Genomic DNA, 18,239 nt, shown 5'->3' with positions numbered 1-18,239 from the left:
AACTAGCTCTGTTTACTAATGACATTAGCTCTAGCTTAGATGTAAATATACCAGTAGACGCGCTCTTTTTAGACTTCGAAAAAGCTTTTGACAAAGTTCCTCATAAACGCTTGTTCTTAAAACTTTCTTGTCTCAACCTTGACCCCTTAGTTTTCAATTGGATTTGCGACTTTTTAACTAACCGCCAGCAGTTCGTTTACGCAAATAATCTTTCTTCATCTTTACGCCCCGTAATTTCAGGCGTGCCTCAAGGCACGGTTCTAGGACCTTTGCTTTTTCTCATATATATTAACGACTTGCCGAATAATATTTCTTCTAACATCAGGCTTTTCGCCGATGATTGTGTCATTTATCGCCCAATTAACAACACATCAGATGTTCATGAACTTCAATCTGACCTTCATAAAATTGAAATCTGGTGTACAACGTGGTTAATGTCCCTTAACGCAAACAAAACGTCACTAGTCTCTTTCCATCGCCGACAGTGCTACCCATCTCCAGCATACTTCATTAACAACACTCAAATTTCATGCGTAACTACATACAAGTATCTAGGTGTCCATTTTTCTTCTGATTTAACATGGTCCCTTCACATAACGCACATTACTAACGAAGCAAATCGTGCTCTTGGCTGTCTGCGCCGGAACCTTCATCTAGCTCCTACACCTGTCAAACTACTCGCTTATCAGACACTAATCAGACCAAAACTTGAATACGCATGCGCTGTTTGGGACCCTCATCAGAGTAACAATACTAAATCACTTGAAACAGTGCAAAGCCGGGCAGCAAGATTCATCTTTTCAGATTATTCATATCAGTCAAGTGTAACCGAACTTAAATCTCGTGCTAACCTCGCTACCCTTTCGTCACGCCGCTGTATAGCTCGTCTGTGCCTGTTTTTCAAGTTTTATCATGGATCGCCTCGTACTCCCACCATCAAGCCAGCCCATCGTCATTCAGACCGCATCAATCACAGGAAAGCTGTTTACCCGCCAAGAGCTCACACCACTGCGCACCTTTCATCCTTCTTTGTCAAGACCGCACAAGATTGGAATGGCCTTCCTCCTCACGTTGCGCACCACTCCAGTATCATCAACTTCAAAGCAGCGATTGAGCATCTACTTCTTTAACCGTTTGTAATAGCCCACCCCTCATGTAAAACCCCTTCATTGGGGCCTTTGAGGTACTGTAAATAAATAAAATAAATATAAATAGTTTGAACTAAGGGGTCCCACTGTTATCATACCTTAGTCTTTATGCTACTTGTAAGGATACTTTGCCATGATGTCCTGATATATTGATGGCATATGGTCTGGGATTTCGAAACCAACTTCAGCATAAACAATGCTTCCAACGTCTCAGTTGCTAAATGTAGTTCTTTTATCTACAACGAACAGGTGACGTAGCTTTTACAAGTTCTATAGTATTTGTCCTCACTCATTACTGAACTTTCAATACCCCATAAAGAATTCACTTATCCAGTTTACAGTCCCCTATAATGCTCGTGCAATAGTACTTGTATATTTTTTTAGCCCAATAGTATTACGTGTACCTGTACAATTTGCAAGACGAAACAGAACAATGTCACTGTAGGAGGCAGTAAGAAGAGTCTTCGCTTGAAATGCTTTCAAATATTTTTAATTGGCACACACGTATCAAACCCGTTATGGCCCCTCATTATAGTGAGAGCAGTGTAAAGTATGCAACTCTTGTATAAAAGCTACAATATGTGCATGAATTACATAAAAAAGGGGCATAAAGGTTCATCAAATGCAATTGAGTTATACAAAAATACTGCTTCACGATCACTCTTCATGGTAGACAAAGGACATAAGGCACTGTCAATGATATTCAGGTACTAATCTCTTGGGGGGTGCTAGGAGATTAAAAAACATAAGAATAAACCACTGCTTGAAAGAAATTCACCGTTTCCACAAGTTAGCCACGGCATACCAGTGGCACCCACAATGAAATAAATGCATTTTTTTTTCAAAATTATTTCTTTCCCAGACCGACATACACAAATTGCAGTCATACCAAGAAAAAAAAGGACCAACCCGCTTGTAGAAATGTTGTGTATCACATGCAGACATGTTGTGAGTGAGGATAAAAAATTGCAACATTTGTTATAGGCTTCAAATTTGTATCATCTGCTGTCTTTAACATCTATTTCTGCCTGCCTGCTTGTTTGCGTATATAAATACATAGACACAGTATTGCATTATGGGGCAAAAGCAATTCACTTAAAGCAAACAATTCGAGATCGCTTGTGTTCTTCGGGCATGTGCATAATGCACTGCTGAGAGCTCCATAAAATTAATAATTGTGTGGGTTAAACGTTCCAGAACCATGATACAATTATGAAGATGCCGTAGTGGAGGAATCTAGAAAATTCAACAGATTGTAGTTTGTGCATCGAAATCTAGGTACACAAGCCTCAAGAATTTCACCAGCATCGAAAATGTGACAACTGCCGAGGTTTGATCCTATGATCTTCGAGTCAACAATCTAGCACCCTAACCACTGGACCACTGTGGCAGGCCTTTAATAAAAGCAGGAAAAGGTGAAAAATATGCCTTGCAGTCATGTGCTGCGTCTTAAATGTTGTGAAGCTCGTGGATCACATGTCCACTTCTCTAAGTGCTTCTTTTTCCGAAAATAACGCCAAGTTAAAAGCTTAGCAAAGATGTTGGGCTCTGCAGGCATAATTTTCCTCGAGCAGTTAACAGTACACACTATTCATTATTTTACCCCTTCACTCACATACATGTCCTTGTAAAATATGAGACTGGAGCATCATGAACTGTGCGTGTGTCTAATACACCAGTGCTGGTGCTTTCCAAGATGGCACCGTAAAAAAAAGGTTGTCACATGGCGATATTCGGACTTTCTACTACCACTACGCGATACAAAACTGTACCTAACAATGAGTTCAATGAGGCAAAAGATAAAAATCATGAACATAACATGTCTAGAAAACATTTAATGACGAATAGTGCCTTGTGCCATGAGAACCACCCAATTTAGATAAATCTTATTAAATAAAGACACAAATAGAGGGGAAAAAGAGACAAAACACCTGATTACCCAAAAGTTGTTTGTTTAAATAACTATGAGCTTAAAACAAAAGCACTGGGTGATTTCAGTGGGCCGGAGATGAACAAAACAATATGCAAGTGCTGCATTGTAGAGTCACTTCGAAAAATATCCTTTATCCACTGGTCCCAAGTAAAAAAAAAATGGTCCCTTTGGCTTAGCCAAGAGCCACATAAAAGGCTTCGACAGCACAATGAAAAATTTTTTAGCCAACAATCGTATTAATTATTCATTGGTGATTCACCGGTGTCACCCCACCGCAAGGAGAGTGCTCAGAGAACGAGGGACCACAAACTCGGTTGACCTCATGGGTCAAGCTCTTCCTTCAAATGATAAAACACAACAGAACATTGTGCTTAATTGTAGGGGCAAGGATCTTTCAATGTCATGCAAAGTTCTTGCAACCCATTCACATACCGCATTTAACTGCTCTGCATGAAAAAAAAACATTCCTGTTCCTTTCTAAAAGTGATCTGGTGAGAAAGCAGATCAGGTTTGCACACGGTTAACAGAATATAAAGGTGCACACGCTAGGCACGAGCCACTGCCATGCACTGTCATTTCTACATTTTGTGTCGGTAATAAGGTGCGAACACACTCTGTAGTGTTAATGATGTTTTGAGTGGGGGTTAACCCCCATAAAAGATGAGCAATGTTCTATAACGGAGTGCCTATGAAAATGACTTTCTGCAAGCGATGAAAGTTTTTCCCCTCTAAGGACCACTCATGAGCAAAATAAATAAATATGATGAATGACTCACTACACACAAATTGGTTAGCTTAGCCCACAATGAAACATTGCTGGTATCTTTGATGACAAGAAAAAAAGTGTATGGGATGAAAGTGAGAACTGGTGATGCCACAAAATATGGTGACAATGTTTCAGAAAATTCGCGCACAGCCAGCAAGAATGAAGTAAAAAAAAAAGTTCTACTTCCCGAACAAGGAACACCTGTGCAACATCCTCTTATTTTTTTTTTACATGAATCGCCCACAATTTTTTTTTGTTTCAGGAATATATGCTTTCTAAACTATAAATAGACATGCAGTGCATGCAACAACCTCACTTTTTAAGTGACAAAAGTGACCAGCACAGTTTTACAATATTTACCAACAAAAAGCTTTCTGATGAAAACCTATTTTTCAAAGGTTTGCTTTGACATGAGGCATTGCGCTCTTGAAGTGGGTGACTAAGATTATTAACAAGGTAAAGCAGAAACATAAGAAAAGGTGCCACTGCACGCAAGCGTCACATCACACAAGTTGCGGTGTAACAAATGCGTTGTCACACAAATTGTGACGTGACAGCCAAAAAAATGTCGGGGAAAACAAAAGGTCAAATGCACGCCATGCCAAAATCCATGCTGTTGGCACCAAGTACAACTGTGCCTCTAGCAAAGTGTAAAAGCTGTGTCCAATTGCTGTGGGTGCACCGCTATAAACACTGCATCATGATTGCAGTCCTAGTGCTAATTGCACAGATAAAAGGGGAACAATAACAAATAAAATCAGACAACAGATATGCCCCTGTGCCCAAGACAGTTGTATTCGTTTAAAAACTCGGCACAGACTACTGTACTGCCAGTCGGCACAAATAGTACCCATTAAAATGCCAACATGTTTAGATGATGTGCTTCTGTCATTGAAAGGACTCACAGTGTTGCCATGAATGTTGTATTTCTTTGAAAGACAGCTCTACCGATGAGTAGTTTATATTCCTTAAAAAAAAACTCGCTGTATTCAAACATAATAAATGTGTTTAAAAATATAGAAATTGGGTAAATGAGTGAGCTAATGAATTAGCTGGATCAACATTTAATTTTTTTACCCAATGCGCATTACATTCTGGATAAATGTGCACTCATTTTGATGCAAAACTAAGTACTGTTCCAGATTTTTTCCAATTTTTTCCTATGTAACTTGCGACTTTCTGTGTCTCGCTTGTTACGGCAGCAAAGAGGCTGTGCTGAGGTTTATACAAACAGAGAAAAATGTATACCTTCCTCCAACCAATACAGAAAAACAAGCTTTTGGGTTCGCCGAGTGTCACAAGTGAGTGACCCACTTCGAAAGGCAGCCAAGTGCCGCCATCCGTGCAAGTAAAGCGCACTGCTTCGTTCACAAGACATGTCAAACCCAAAGGATACAAAACACTGTTTCCAGCAGTGAAAAACAAATTAAAAAAAAGAAAAGACTGTTGTGGTACCATGCTAAGAAGCCACAGCGTAGGCGATGGCAGCATCAACAGAAAAATTGAACACGCAAAAAAATTAGGATGCATGACAAGACAAGTCACATTAAGTACACTTCTCCTTTTTTTTTCTTTTTTTTCTTTTATTTAGCATATATACTTTTTTTTGGCACACACTTCGATATTAAAACACATAGGTCACGAGCAGGACTGAAAGGTGCTTTTTTTTTTTTTCAAGGTGCAAACATGATTGGTTTTTTTTCTTTCTGTTTTCTGGCATTGGCTAGCCATCATCTTCAAAGCCAGAAACTCCTTCGTGGTTACACAGAATCATGATTAATATGTATGCCACCTTGAGAAACCTTACTTCTTTTTCAGGCGGTTTTTATCTAAAAAATAATGCACAACAGTGCATTGCATTCAGGCAAGACAAATTTGATATTGTATCACTGCAGCTGTCAGTCCTGCCAAGCTTTGAACAGTGTACGAAACAATTAAAGAACAAATAGGCTGACAAAGAAAGGGAAAAAAAAAAGTAAATAGTGTGTCACACTGAGGTAGAGAAAAAAAACTAAAGGAGACGAGCATACATGTTTTGTTGAGATGCACTCTAGCACACTGAATAAAAAAAATACTAACCAAGAGTGCACTGTGCTTGCAACAGGAATAGGTTGTATGCATATTCTTGATTGATCACTTTTGCTGATTCCTTAGCGTTTGCCAAGACAAAATGCCCTTGTGCATTGACCTGTATCTGTTAAACAGTTATGTGAATGCAAAGAACTGGTTTGGTACCAGAAAAACGGGCCTAATGTAACTTTCTGTCAGCGCATTTGTCATTACTGGTGCAGGCAATAAGCATTTGCCAAGTGACAAACAGAAAGTGATCGACCAAGACTAAAGATCTCGCTTCCTGTGCAACCTTGGTGTAAGTTCGCAACACGTTTGGAATCTAGACTTCCACACGTATCCATCTCACCCTCAACAAAAAGATTTCCACAAAGATTGACACGACCAAATGCCAACCACGACAGGCAACCCCAAGTGACTGGACTGCAGAAACAAGCACAATAGGCAACACATGGACACAGAATGCTATATGTGACCACGGAAGGGCTGAGTTTCCTCAGACAACCATGACGCTATGCAGAATCCCTGCATGCCCTGCTGTACAAAACCTGCAGTGACAGCAGCCATGGTGACAAAGTCAAGTAGCACTACTTGATAGCAGAGAAGAAAAAGCAGGGTGCAAGCACAACTTGCAAAAGTGTGAAGGTAACGTGTGGCACAGCTTTGCAGATGACCAAAGACAAACAGTCACTTGGGGGGGGGGGGGGGGAAGGGCCTGTCACAGCGGTTAGAAAGTGGCAAAGTGTGTTCAACATTCAACTACCAATGGCCATTGTTACGACCTTGTTGATGGTGTTGGTCACAGAGCTCCTTCACAGCTCCTGGCCCGAGTGTAGGTTGGTCTCCTTGAATGCAGGGTGGGACAGAAGATCAGCGGCTGGTGGTCGGTCTTCGGATCGAAGACGGAGGCACTGCAGAGCCAAGTGCTGTGTCCTAAGGCTGAGCATCTTGGGAACTGGCGGTGGAGACTGGGCACACGATATCTGCAAGAACAGTACGTTGGTATGGACAGTTCTGTATAGAAAGACGTAGGAGGCAAACTACAATCATGGACACCCACAAAGAGGCATTATCACTGCTGTAGGTATTTTAGCTAAACAGAAGTAATGGTTAAAGGGCCCCTACACCACCTACAGGTTGAAATTTAGCTGAGGGATTGCAGTTACACACAGGTCTACAGCAAACATTTAGACGTGAGGATTTTCCAAAACAGGACCGTAATAGCGGAGTTACACGCATTTGATGACACAAGAGAGGCCTTTGCTCGTTTCACTCTTTTCATTGCTTGTCGTAAATTCAACTCTTCTTCTGGCCAAGTGTTCCTTCTCACTTTGCGAGGAGAATTAGCAGCAAGTTCCCGTGCCTGCAAGCGGACAAACAAGTGTCGTAGTTGACGAGCAATTGACATGATGATGTTGCCACGTATGTCGAGGGTATGAGGAATGCTGTAAGGCATGGAGAGTAGATGGCATTGTTTCTTGGATGTTGTAGGGCTCCCATGGTTCATAACACTGCCGTGTTGGGCATTATTATGTGCGACAACACTCTGAACTCGATGCGGCCAGTTACTTGAACAGACGACAGTGCGCTGTCGCCTATTCTGCAGCTTACTGCGCAAAAGAACTTCTTTTGTTTTTGCCTCTGGCTCGTATTAACAAACCATTGGTTGATTGATATACGGGGTTTAACACCCCAAAACCACCATATGACTATGAAAGACGCCGTCGTGAAGAACTCCGAAAATTTCGACTACCTAGGGATCTTCAACTTTCACCCAGACATATTGCCAAACCAATCTAATGCTTACTTCAAGTTTTTCTTATCAGTTTTAAGCCTTTATTGCACTTGATTAACAAAGCAGGCTAGTATTTATGAACCAATCTTGTTATATTTCATGCTGTTAACATTTTTGTGTCCCCATAACACATGTAGAAAGTACGGAAACTTGAGGAATATGTGAAGTATGGCCAAGGCTGGATTTTGAATAAAGGCCCATGTTTTGGGCTACATTTTAGTGCAATAGTGTTAATTGGCTTCCTTTGCAAAAGTGCGTACTCGTCCAGCATTCGTAAAAGGCATGCGTGGAAAACACATTAGCTTCTTCTAGTACCGACACCGGCACCAAAAACTGCTCCAAAAACCACTCGCAGTGGCAAAGTAAAAGAGGGAAATAAATTTTGGAGATGAAAAACTCCCGACTAGAAGGAACTGTGCCCTTGTCTACCACATCAGTGGGGCCTCCACAGAAGTTTGAGGTGGAGAAGAAGGTTACATGTAAAGCAATGTCAAGATCATTTTGGTTGTACCAAATCATGCCAATTGTACTTTGACACCTGTGTTGCCTCATTCTTTTTGAGACAACTAGGTAACACCACTTTGTCGCATCTGTCTAGTAGTTCTCCAACCAAGTCAAAAAAGACGCTTTCATGCTCCTATCTCATAAAAATATGCTTAAGAATCCTCTGAAACCTTTTTGAGGCAAAGGTCGAGGCTCGTTCTTTGGTGACGTTGTTGTTGTTGTTCACCTATAGGTAGTGGCGCATACCCACTATGAGGGATTGTCCAAGAATCGAGTGGTTTTAAAAATTACTGTTGAAATTTGGAATAATGGAGGTATAACAGAAAGATTACCGATAGCCTAAGAAAGTGTAGTGCTTAATGTAATGCACACAAATATTTACATAAACGAATTTAATCTTAGAATAGAGCAATACTTTGATTTTATATGTATATAATTATATAGACATGTTAGGATAATGGAACTGGTTAATTAGTCAACCTATTAGTTTCATCAATATAGTCCCGCGCATACTGTGGCATTAGCATTGGCATTTGCCGTAGCTGAGCACATGCAAGATGCCCACTAACACCGTGGAAATGATGATTATGCTGTAGATGATGAAGATCTCACTGTGTTGCCTACTCATCATCATTCACTTCATGGATATGCTGTCTTTCGAAGGTCATCACTCAGTGCGCTGAAATACTTGAAGAGACAAAGGCCTTTGGTAGAGGAGCTAAAGGCTTTAATGCCGTAGAAAACTCATTCTCCGACTGCTAATCAGCCAGGTAAACAAAACAGAATGTGTCTCAAGAAAACGAGCCACAAGTGAATGGTGCAACTTCTTCTTCTTTGTTGGAAGTTGCTACAATACTACTACTACTACTACTACTACTACTACTACTACTACTACTACTACTACTACTACTACTATTATTATTATTACTACTATACACAATGAAGAAGACAAGGCGGCACCAGAGCAGGTAGCTCCGTCACCACCTTGTCTCTGATGAAGAACGATGAAGAACAAGGGTTTTTCTGACCACTCATTCTCTTTCTGCCATCACAGCACAGCACATGCAAGGTACCCAATATGGTATGATGACCATGATGACACCATGATGATGATGCTGACGATGATGATGATCACAGACGATTGTCTTGTGCAGTATGTGATGCTTTTCGGCTAGATCTGATGCCACAAAGCAGTAATAGTGAAGGCAAAATGGAATTCACAATTCAACACAACATACCATTTATGACCAATAAACATTGTATATGACTGTAGACCACTTTGTCACTCAATTACACGCATTAGTGGTCAATGTCACAGGTAATGTACGGTAACACCGAACGATTCCACTGCTTTGCCCTCTCATCATCATGCACTTCATGAATAAGTCGTGATTTTATTTTTTTGCAGTTTTTCTCAAAAGTATTCAAAAAATGTTCTAGAAACACGCAAAAAAGATTTGATTTGATGGCAACCAAAATTTTGCTATTCACACAACTCTAGTGAAAACTTTAAATGCCTTAGTTGTCAAAACTTGCAACAGTGATCTCTTACCCGGTAAATGAGTGCCAGGTGATTCATTGTGTTGCAGTTGTCCCAAGGATGCGCATTGGTGGACATTTCAATGAGAACACAGCCCACACTCCAGATGTCACATGAGCGGCCATAGTTCTCCCCTCGTAGCACCTGCATCGATGAGCATGATTGGCCATTTTATAAATGATACTGAGAGGCATGGTATCTATTCTGCTTCTTTAACTTCATACAAATATCATGCATTGCCATCAAACAAGCAAATAGCAACCAAGTTACATTTTTCATAAAAGGCTTTTAAAACTTTAGGTAAGCAAGCCAATGGGTCATATTTGGAGATGGCAGAAGAGTGATACACAACATGTTGGTAACGAAAGAATCAAATGATTGGTGGTAGAAATTTTATTTTTCGATGCAGCAGCGTGTTGTTTAGAATGAACCTGCCTAACATTCAAATAAGGTGTGTGAGTTTTGCCATGTTTTGACTTTGTGTTCATATCTGCTGATTGTTTTTGAGAATCAAAACAGCTATTTTACATGAATTTTGCTTGTGGTCTAGCAGTTATAAAGTAGTAGAACTCGGGAGTTTTGCTTCATGTCTTATCCAAACTGAAACAGTGAGCTGAAACTTGTTTAAATGCTGCGATAATGTTTCTTTGACCCCTTTGCACCAGTATACTGCAATAAAAATATATGTGGACACAAAAGGCTGAGCTGAAGAAGTGCCGAGTACAGAGATATTATCTTCCTAATGTAAATACTACTTTGTAACATCACAAATTGCAGGTTACAGTGATAATAATAGAAAGATGGCAGGTAAAATTAATGTGCAACAAAGAATAAATCTAAATGTCTGCATGAGTACATTTATACAAGTTAGGCAACTTCCCAACTTTCACAGTAATCTTCACTTACATTATAATTGCCAACTAAAATGTTACACCTCACAGGAAAGCCCCCTGAGGTGATCTAGAGGCTTAAGTACATGGCTGCTGACCTGCAGGTCGCGGGATTGAATCCCGGCTGCGGCAGCTGCATTTTTTCAGAGGCGAAAATGCTGCAGGCCTATACTATATGCTTGGATTTGAATTCACGTTAAAGAACTGCATGTGGTCGAAATTTTCGGAGCCCTCCTCTAAGGGGTCTCTCATAATCACATGGTGGTTTTGGGACGTTAAGCCCCCCATATCTATCAATCAAAACCTCACAGGAGAAGCTGCATCAGCTATTTGCAGTTTCATAAAGCTGAACCAAAACACAGCAGATTACTTACCTCTGGAGCCATGAAGGCAATCGTGCCGAGCAGCTGACCCTGAAACTCCCCAGCCAGGGTGGCCTTGCTCTGGAGGCGGCTGGCCGAGCCAAAGTCGGCAATTTTCAGGTGCTGTCCTGTGCTGTCTACAAGCAGATTGGCACCTGGAAAAAAAATGTTGTTTGCTTCTGTGAGGGTTGTAATTAGCTATTTGCAAAAGCAATTCAGGATATCTTATTCACAAGCATAACTTGTGAGCTTTCTTAATGGCAGATGTTTTGCAGCATAGTGTGATGTTGGCCATGCTGCAAGTTGACAGGTGCAGTTTATCTAATAAAACGTGAGTGAAATATGTGCTGACTGTAAGACTCTATCGAGACTCGCTTGCAGATTCACTGTCACATTTTAAACGTGAAGTACTTCTTATACATATTTATATTAATGGCATTTTACTGTATAGGAAGATTCAACACCATGGAGTTTTTATCTGAATTTCTTTTTCTATGCCGCCTAAAATATGAGTGCATTGTCATGTATGCACACATATCACCAAGATCTGAATATTCTGCAAGCCATTACAGGCCTGTGCGGGTAAATTGTTTTGTTTTTCAGTTACTACAGTGGTATTATACAACACACAAATTACATGAGGGCACAAATTAGAGAGGTAAACATGGTATGCCTTGCTGATCCACCACTAAAGTACCATGTTGTATTTGTTTCTTTTGTAACGCCAGCAAAACCAGCTGCGCGCGCACCATTTCGTTTGGGCCCTGTGCGCCTTCATTCTCCCTTTCCCCCCTCCCTTCACCCTCTCCTAATGCCAATGTATATAACCGCGCTGCGGACAATAAACGCTGTTCGTTGACTGCCCGACCATCGTCCTTGCTGCTTCGCTGTGCGCGCCTAAGTTACAACAGTGGCGACGAGCCCGGAAACCACCCATGCTGCCGTGAAAGTTGAAGCCGACGGCCTGCCGCAACAAGTACCGGCGACCATGACCAGCCTCCAGCTCCCAGTGTTCGACGACACAAGAGATAAGTGGAAACCATACCTTGTTCGGGCTGAAGCGTATTTTGAGGCAAATGCCATTACTGACTCCAAAAGGCAGAGAGCACTTCTGGTGGCAGCACTCAGCACGCAGACTGTGCAAGTGCTAGCGGGGCTAATTGCACCTCGGACGCCGAATTCCCTTACTTACGCCGAAGCGGTCGCGGCATTAAATGACTACTACGATCCCAAGCGTCACGAGATTGCAGAAAGCTACAAGTTTTTCACACGTTGCCAACAAGAAGGGGAGTCGGTGCACGCATTCCTAGTCGAAATACGGCGCATAGCAGACAATTGCAACTTCGGAAGTGCGCTGAACCGGATGTTGAGGGACAGGATTGTTTGCGGCGTACGCTCAACTAGCTTGCGCAAGCAGTTACTGGCACATAAAGATTTAACCCTCGAAGAGGCTGAATCAATGTCCATTGCAGCCGAAGCAACCGACAGCGATGTAAAAGATATGAGTACAGAGCCGCCGACTGTGCTAAAAATGCAAGCCCATCATCGCTCGCTTTCTCGAGGTAATCACACACTAGGCGCGTCGCATGACTGCGGCCGATGTGGAAGCACGAAGCACGACGATAACGCCTGCCGCTGGGTTAACGCACGCTGCTATCACTGTGGGCGGCGCGGTCATTTGGCAAAGAAATGCTACAGTGCTCCAACTGATGCAAAGGTGGGAAGGCGGGCAGCGAGTGTAAAGGCACTGACAGTTGAAAGCGCGTCTAGCAACGATGACTTAAATAGCGCACACGTTTGGACGTTGATTTCGGGACGAAAAAACGGTTTGGAACCACCCATACGCCGCACGTTTCGATGGGGCAACGTAGACCTTGCCATGGAAGTGGATACGGGTTCCCCGGTGTGCGTCGTATCGCGCCAAGTGTACGATCGACACCACGCACAGTGGCCGCGCTTACAACCACCACGAATCAAGCTGTCATGTTACGCGGGACAGCTTCCGGTGTTGGGGGAACTCGAACTCCAAGTGAAGTATAAAAGTGTATCTGTGCCTTGCCCGCTCATCGTGCTTGACTGTGCAGGACCCAGCCTATGTGGCCGCGACCTCATTGCTTTACTTAGCAAGACGGGCGTTCACATTGGAGACCTGACTGCGCCGGACCCTACAGCAAGCGCCGAGCCAAGCGACCCTAGGCTGAACCGACTGCTCGGCGAGTTCGAGGATGTGTTCTCAACAGACCTTGGGCTAATCAAGGGTCCTCCAGCCAGCCTAAAACTCAAGGAGACAGCGGCACCGAAATTCTGTAAGCCCAGATCCCTTCCTTACGCCCTCCGCGATAAGGTCTCTCGTGAAATTGATCGGCTGGTGTCACTTGGTGTTCTATCGCCCGTGAAACATGCAGAATGGGCTACACCTATTGTGGTCGTTTTGAAAAAGGACGGGAGCGTAAGGATATGTGGTGACTTTAAGGCTACCCTTAATCCGGCATGTGAGGTGGAGCATTACCCTCTTCCGGTGATAGAGGACATGTTCGCGAGCTTAAACGGAGGCGAATATTTCAGCATCTTGGATTTAAAAGATGCATACAATCAGGTGCCCCTTGACGAAGTGTCCAGCGGGCTGTGCGTCATTAACACGCACCGAGGGCTTTTCCGGTATAACAGACTTCCGTTTGGAATAGCTTCTGCACCGGCCATTTTTCAAAGAAAGATGGATGCAGTACTCGGCGGGCTGTCGGGTGTTCAAGCCTACCTTGACGACGTGCTAGTGTCAGAAGGCAAGAGTGATAACGGACAGCAGCTCAAGAGAGTGTTGGAGCGGTTCCGAGAGCACGGCGTTAAACTTAGGATTGACAAATGCAAGCTTCGGCAACCTTCTGTGACTTACCTTGGCCATCGTATAGATCGGCAAGGCCTCCACCTCATTGAAAAGAACGTAGACGCCATCATGCAAGCCCCGCGCCCGCGTAACGTTAGCGAATTGCGCTCGTTCCTTGGCATGCTCACATTCTACGCACGTTTCCTGCCCAACATGTCGACTGTGCTCAGCCCCTTGTATCAGCTCATGGAAAAACGAGCCCGTTGGGAATGGCGGGAACCGCAGCAGTCAGCGTTCGAGAAAGCGAAAGAAATGTTGAAGAATGCGCAGCTTCTCGTTCATTTTGATCCCAACAAGGAACTGAAGCTAGAATGTGATGCTTCCCCGTATGGCATGGGTGCTGTTCTGTTTCACTCGGTGGGAAATGAGCACAGACCAATCGGTTTTCGCTCCAGAACGTTAACAAAAGCGGAGCGAAACTACTCTCAGCTGGAGCGAGAAGCCTTGGCACTGATTTTTGGCGTTTCTCGTTTTCGTGACTACCTCCTAGGTCGGCAATTCACCCTGGTAACCGACCATCAGCCACTGCTGGGACTGCTCAAGTCTGACCGCCAAACGCCGCCGATGGCCGCCGCGCGCATTCAACGGTGGGCACTGTTCCTAGGAGGCTACCAGTACAAGCTACAGTACGTTCCGGGGAAACAACTACTGACAGCAGATGCCCTCAGCAGACTACCAGCCCCGGCGGCAGCGGAACCAGTAGCCGAAGGGGAGCCTCCCGAGTACGTCCTGTCGTTGGAGGCCCTGGACGAAGGTATAGTGACGACGCACGAGTTGCAGGAGCTCACTGCCAAGGACTCGTTGTTAGCCCGTGTGGCGGAATACATCTTGCATGGCTGGCCTCGAACAACAAGGGGAATGGTGCCCGACTTGCTGCCCTTTTTTGATCGCAAAATGGAGCTGTCGATGGCTCACCGGCTAATCTATTGGGGCAACAGGGTCGTCATACCACGGAAGGCGCAGGAAAGGATGTTGCAGCTGCTACATGAAACACACCAAGGCTCCTCGTCAATGAAAGCGGTGGCACGGTCACTGTTTTGGTGGCCAGGGATGGACAGGGAGATTTAGGAATTGTCGGCGCAGTGTGTAAGCTGTGTAGAAAACCTGCCCATGCCTGCGGCAGCACCACCGGTGAGTTGGCCGAAAACGGCCGAGAGGTGGTCCCGAATCCACATCGATTTTGCGGGCCCAATAGTCGGCAAAATGATACTTGTGGTGGTAGATGCTCACACAAAGTGGATTGAAGCAATACCTATGATGCATGCCAACACAGCGGGTACTATTCGCTGCTTACGAAGTCTGTTTTGTCGGTTCGGAGTGCCACGCACAATCGTGTCCGATAATGGCATGCAGTTTACGAGCCAGGAGTTCGCCACGTTTATAGCAAGAAACAATATTGTGCACTTGCGTACAGCGCCTTTCCATCCTCAGTCGAATGGAGCAGCGGAAAGAGCAGTGCGAACCCTTAAGGATGGCTTGCGGAAAATGCAAGATGGCTCACTAGAAGATAACATCATGCGCCTGCTATTCCATTACAGGAGGACCCCGCAAAAGGAAGGAAAGTCACCCTCGGAGATGCTTCTCGGTTACCAGCTGCGGTCCCGTCTTGACACCTGCCTGCCGCCAAGGGATGAGAGCTGGTCGCCGGGTGCTGACGATTGCACCATCTCGCCAGGAAGCAGCGTCTACGTGCGCAACTACGGTGCCGGTAAAAGATGGACGCCTGGACGCGTAAAAGCTGCGTCGGGGGCGAGAATGATAGCAGTGGACACACCAAGAGGGTTAGTGCAGCGCCATATCGACCAAGTCCGCCGCCGCCGCGAATCGACGCCGGAGTCTGCAACTGCGGGGACGACGGAAGGCGCGGACGCTGAAGCTGAACCTGCCAGCATGACTGCTCCTGTCCCGTCTCCTGCGTTGCAACGCACGTCCAGGCTGAATGAGCAAGAGCGAAGCCCAGAGCTACCGGCCGCGGATGGTCGGAGTGAGTTCTCCCCACCAGCTGCTACGGAACCTCCAGTCGCTACGGACGATCCCTCGCCTGAGGTGGTCCCGCAGCAGCCAACGCTGAGGCGATCGACAAGAGTTAGGAACCCGGTACAACGGTTCCACTTTTAAGAGGAAAGAAATGTTGTATTTGTTTCTTTTGTAACGCCAGCAAAACCAGCTGCGCACGCACCATTTCGTTTGGGCCCTGTGCGCCTTCATTCTCCCTTTCCCCCCTCCCTTCACCCTCTCCTAATGCCAATGTATATAACCGCGCTGCGGACAATAAACGCTGTTCGTTGACTGCCCGACCATCGTCCTTGCTGCTTCGCTGCGCGCGCCTAAGTTACAACATACCACAATGCGCTAAGTGTGTTCAAGCATTCGAGCCATTTCTTTGTTTAGACTTACTGCAAAAATGTAACACCTTCATGTATGGTACCGAAAGAAACTGTGCTTTTATTAAAGGGGCCCTGCAACACTTTTTGAGCATGGTCAGAAAAGGCTGCCGATCGGTAGTAGAGGCCCCCAACGACACGCGAGCCAAATATTATAGCACAGCATGCAACCTGGAATTCACAATAGATTATCCGAGTCGGCTAAAGATTACTTTCTCTTCTCTCGACAAATTACGAAAAACGCTCAAAAATCACTCTTGAAAATCCCATCTACCAGCCATTGGCTGATTTGATCATGGCGCCCTCGGTCGATACAGAGATCGCCATGGGAGGCCGCGACTTGTCCACTGGTGCACGCGGAATCACACCGAAAAAGTTGTGCATTGGAAGAAAAAAAAAAGAAAAAAGTGCTCAAGGTCAGGAGGCGCGCATGACGTGTATTCTTTGTTCCTGCCATTGCTTCCTGTTTAGCTTCCAGCGCTTTCGTCGGGACAAGAAAAAAGAGAATGCAATTGCAGCATGCGACAAATCTTTGCGACTCCACTCACACTGGACGGATTCTTGAAATTTTCGCGGCAGTGAACTGGTGAGGCAATAAGCTCTTCCAGTGAATTCATTTTATGGCTACTTGAAGAAGTGTTTCAGGGCCCTTTTAAGACAAAAGAATGCCAAAGCATTACTTCTTATATATATCTGAAGTCTGCTTTTTGTAATGCCTGGCTAAACGACGAAAGCAAGCAGCTGTAGGTTTCAACTCTTCTGTGTCCCAAATTATAATAATAATATCTGGGGCTTTACATCCCAAAACCACGATATGATAATAATAGACACAATAGCGGAGGACTCTGGAAATTTCGACCATCTTGTGATCTTTAACGTGCGACGACATTGCACAGTACGTGGGCCTCTGGCATTTCGTCTCCACTGACATTGGACCACCACGACTGGGATGATCAAACTTGCGACCTTTGTGTCCAGCAGCCGAGCACCATAACCACTGAAGAAGATAAGCAGATTGAGCGAGTTGTGAGCTTCCATGATAAAAATATAAAACAGCGCTTCAATTCCGAACAAAGGAAAGAAGAGACACATGCAGCGCTGAACTTGTGCTGTTTGTCTCTTCTTTCCTGTGTCCTGTGTTGATGCGCTGTTTTATATTTTTATCATGGAACCACAACCACTGCTTCATTGCTGCAGACAAAGTTTCAGAATGAAATGTACTCGCATTGATTCCAACTGTTTTCAACTGTTGTGGAAAATCAATATAATGTTCAACTATAGGTTTCAATGGTGATTATACACTCATGACGTCAACAGGAGTTGCCAGAAACCCAATAATACACAACAAAATATTAAGCAGAGACATTTCAAGTGCAATTTTTCTTTCACCTGAGTAGTAAGCAGACAGACTAATTTAGTTTACCCTGCAGTAGCACATTCGTACAAACTTTAATGTCTATACAAAGGCTTCAGGAAGCACCATCTGTGGAGCCTGCACTCTGGTAACAATAGCAGTAATTGAACATCAGGTGGCCGAGTAGCAACAAAGGTTTAGGTGTATGTACAGTTACCAATACATGAAGTAATGTTTTATCATATCACAAAAACTTCATGGAAAGTGCCATGTGACCTTCAGCACACCCTGCACAAAGTGTCACACGCAGCCTCAGTCATCAAACGAACGCATGCCATGAAAAGCTCAAGCTGATAGGCTTTCATAGAGCAATAGCTGCCTTAGAACAGAAGTGCTCACCTTTAAGATCCCTGTGCAAAATGTGGTTCTCATGCAGGTAAGCCAGGCCGCTGAGTGCCTGGTACGTGTAGCGCAGGATCGTGACTTCTGGAAATGGTCCATACCGCTCCAGCAAGGAGGCCACCGAACCACCTGGCACAAATAGACCAACCAATCACACTCGGTAATGAAACATGTACTATCACCAACCCTTAGTAAAATGGAAGCTCCTTG

General features: G+C 44.3%; 1 protein-coding gene across 1 annotated transcript in view; it reads right to left on the bottom strand.

Moving 5' to 3' along the window:
- Window positions 1–1,616: 1,616 nt before the first annotated feature.
- LOC119180611 (mitogen-activated protein kinase kinase kinase 1) overlaps window positions 1,617–18,239 on the bottom strand; it is a 138,734-nt gene continuing 122,111 nt past the window's right edge. The window contains exons 19-22 of the mRNA XM_075874979.1: window positions 18,027–18,158; window positions 11,021–11,163; window positions 9,769–9,900; window positions 1,617–6,900 (exon numbers count right to left, since the gene is read on the bottom strand). Coding sequence (XP_075731094.1) covers window positions 6,730–6,900; window positions 9,769–9,900; window positions 11,021–11,163; window positions 18,027–18,158 — 578 coding nt within the window. The 3' untranslated portion in view covers window positions 1,617–6,729. The remainder of the gene's footprint in view (window positions 6,901–9,768; window positions 9,901–11,020; window positions 11,164–18,026; window positions 18,159–18,239) is intronic.

This window comes from Rhipicephalus microplus, chromosome 10 (assembly GCF_043290135.1).
Source record: "Rhipicephalus microplus isolate Deutch F79 chromosome 10, USDA_Rmic, whole genome shotgun sequence".
NCBI classification, from domain to species: Eukaryota; Metazoa; Arthropoda; class Arachnida; order Ixodida; family Ixodidae; genus Rhipicephalus; species Rhipicephalus microplus.
The sequence above is the reverse complement of the archived record's forward strand: the minus strand, read 5'-3'. Positions and strand labels throughout refer to the sequence as shown.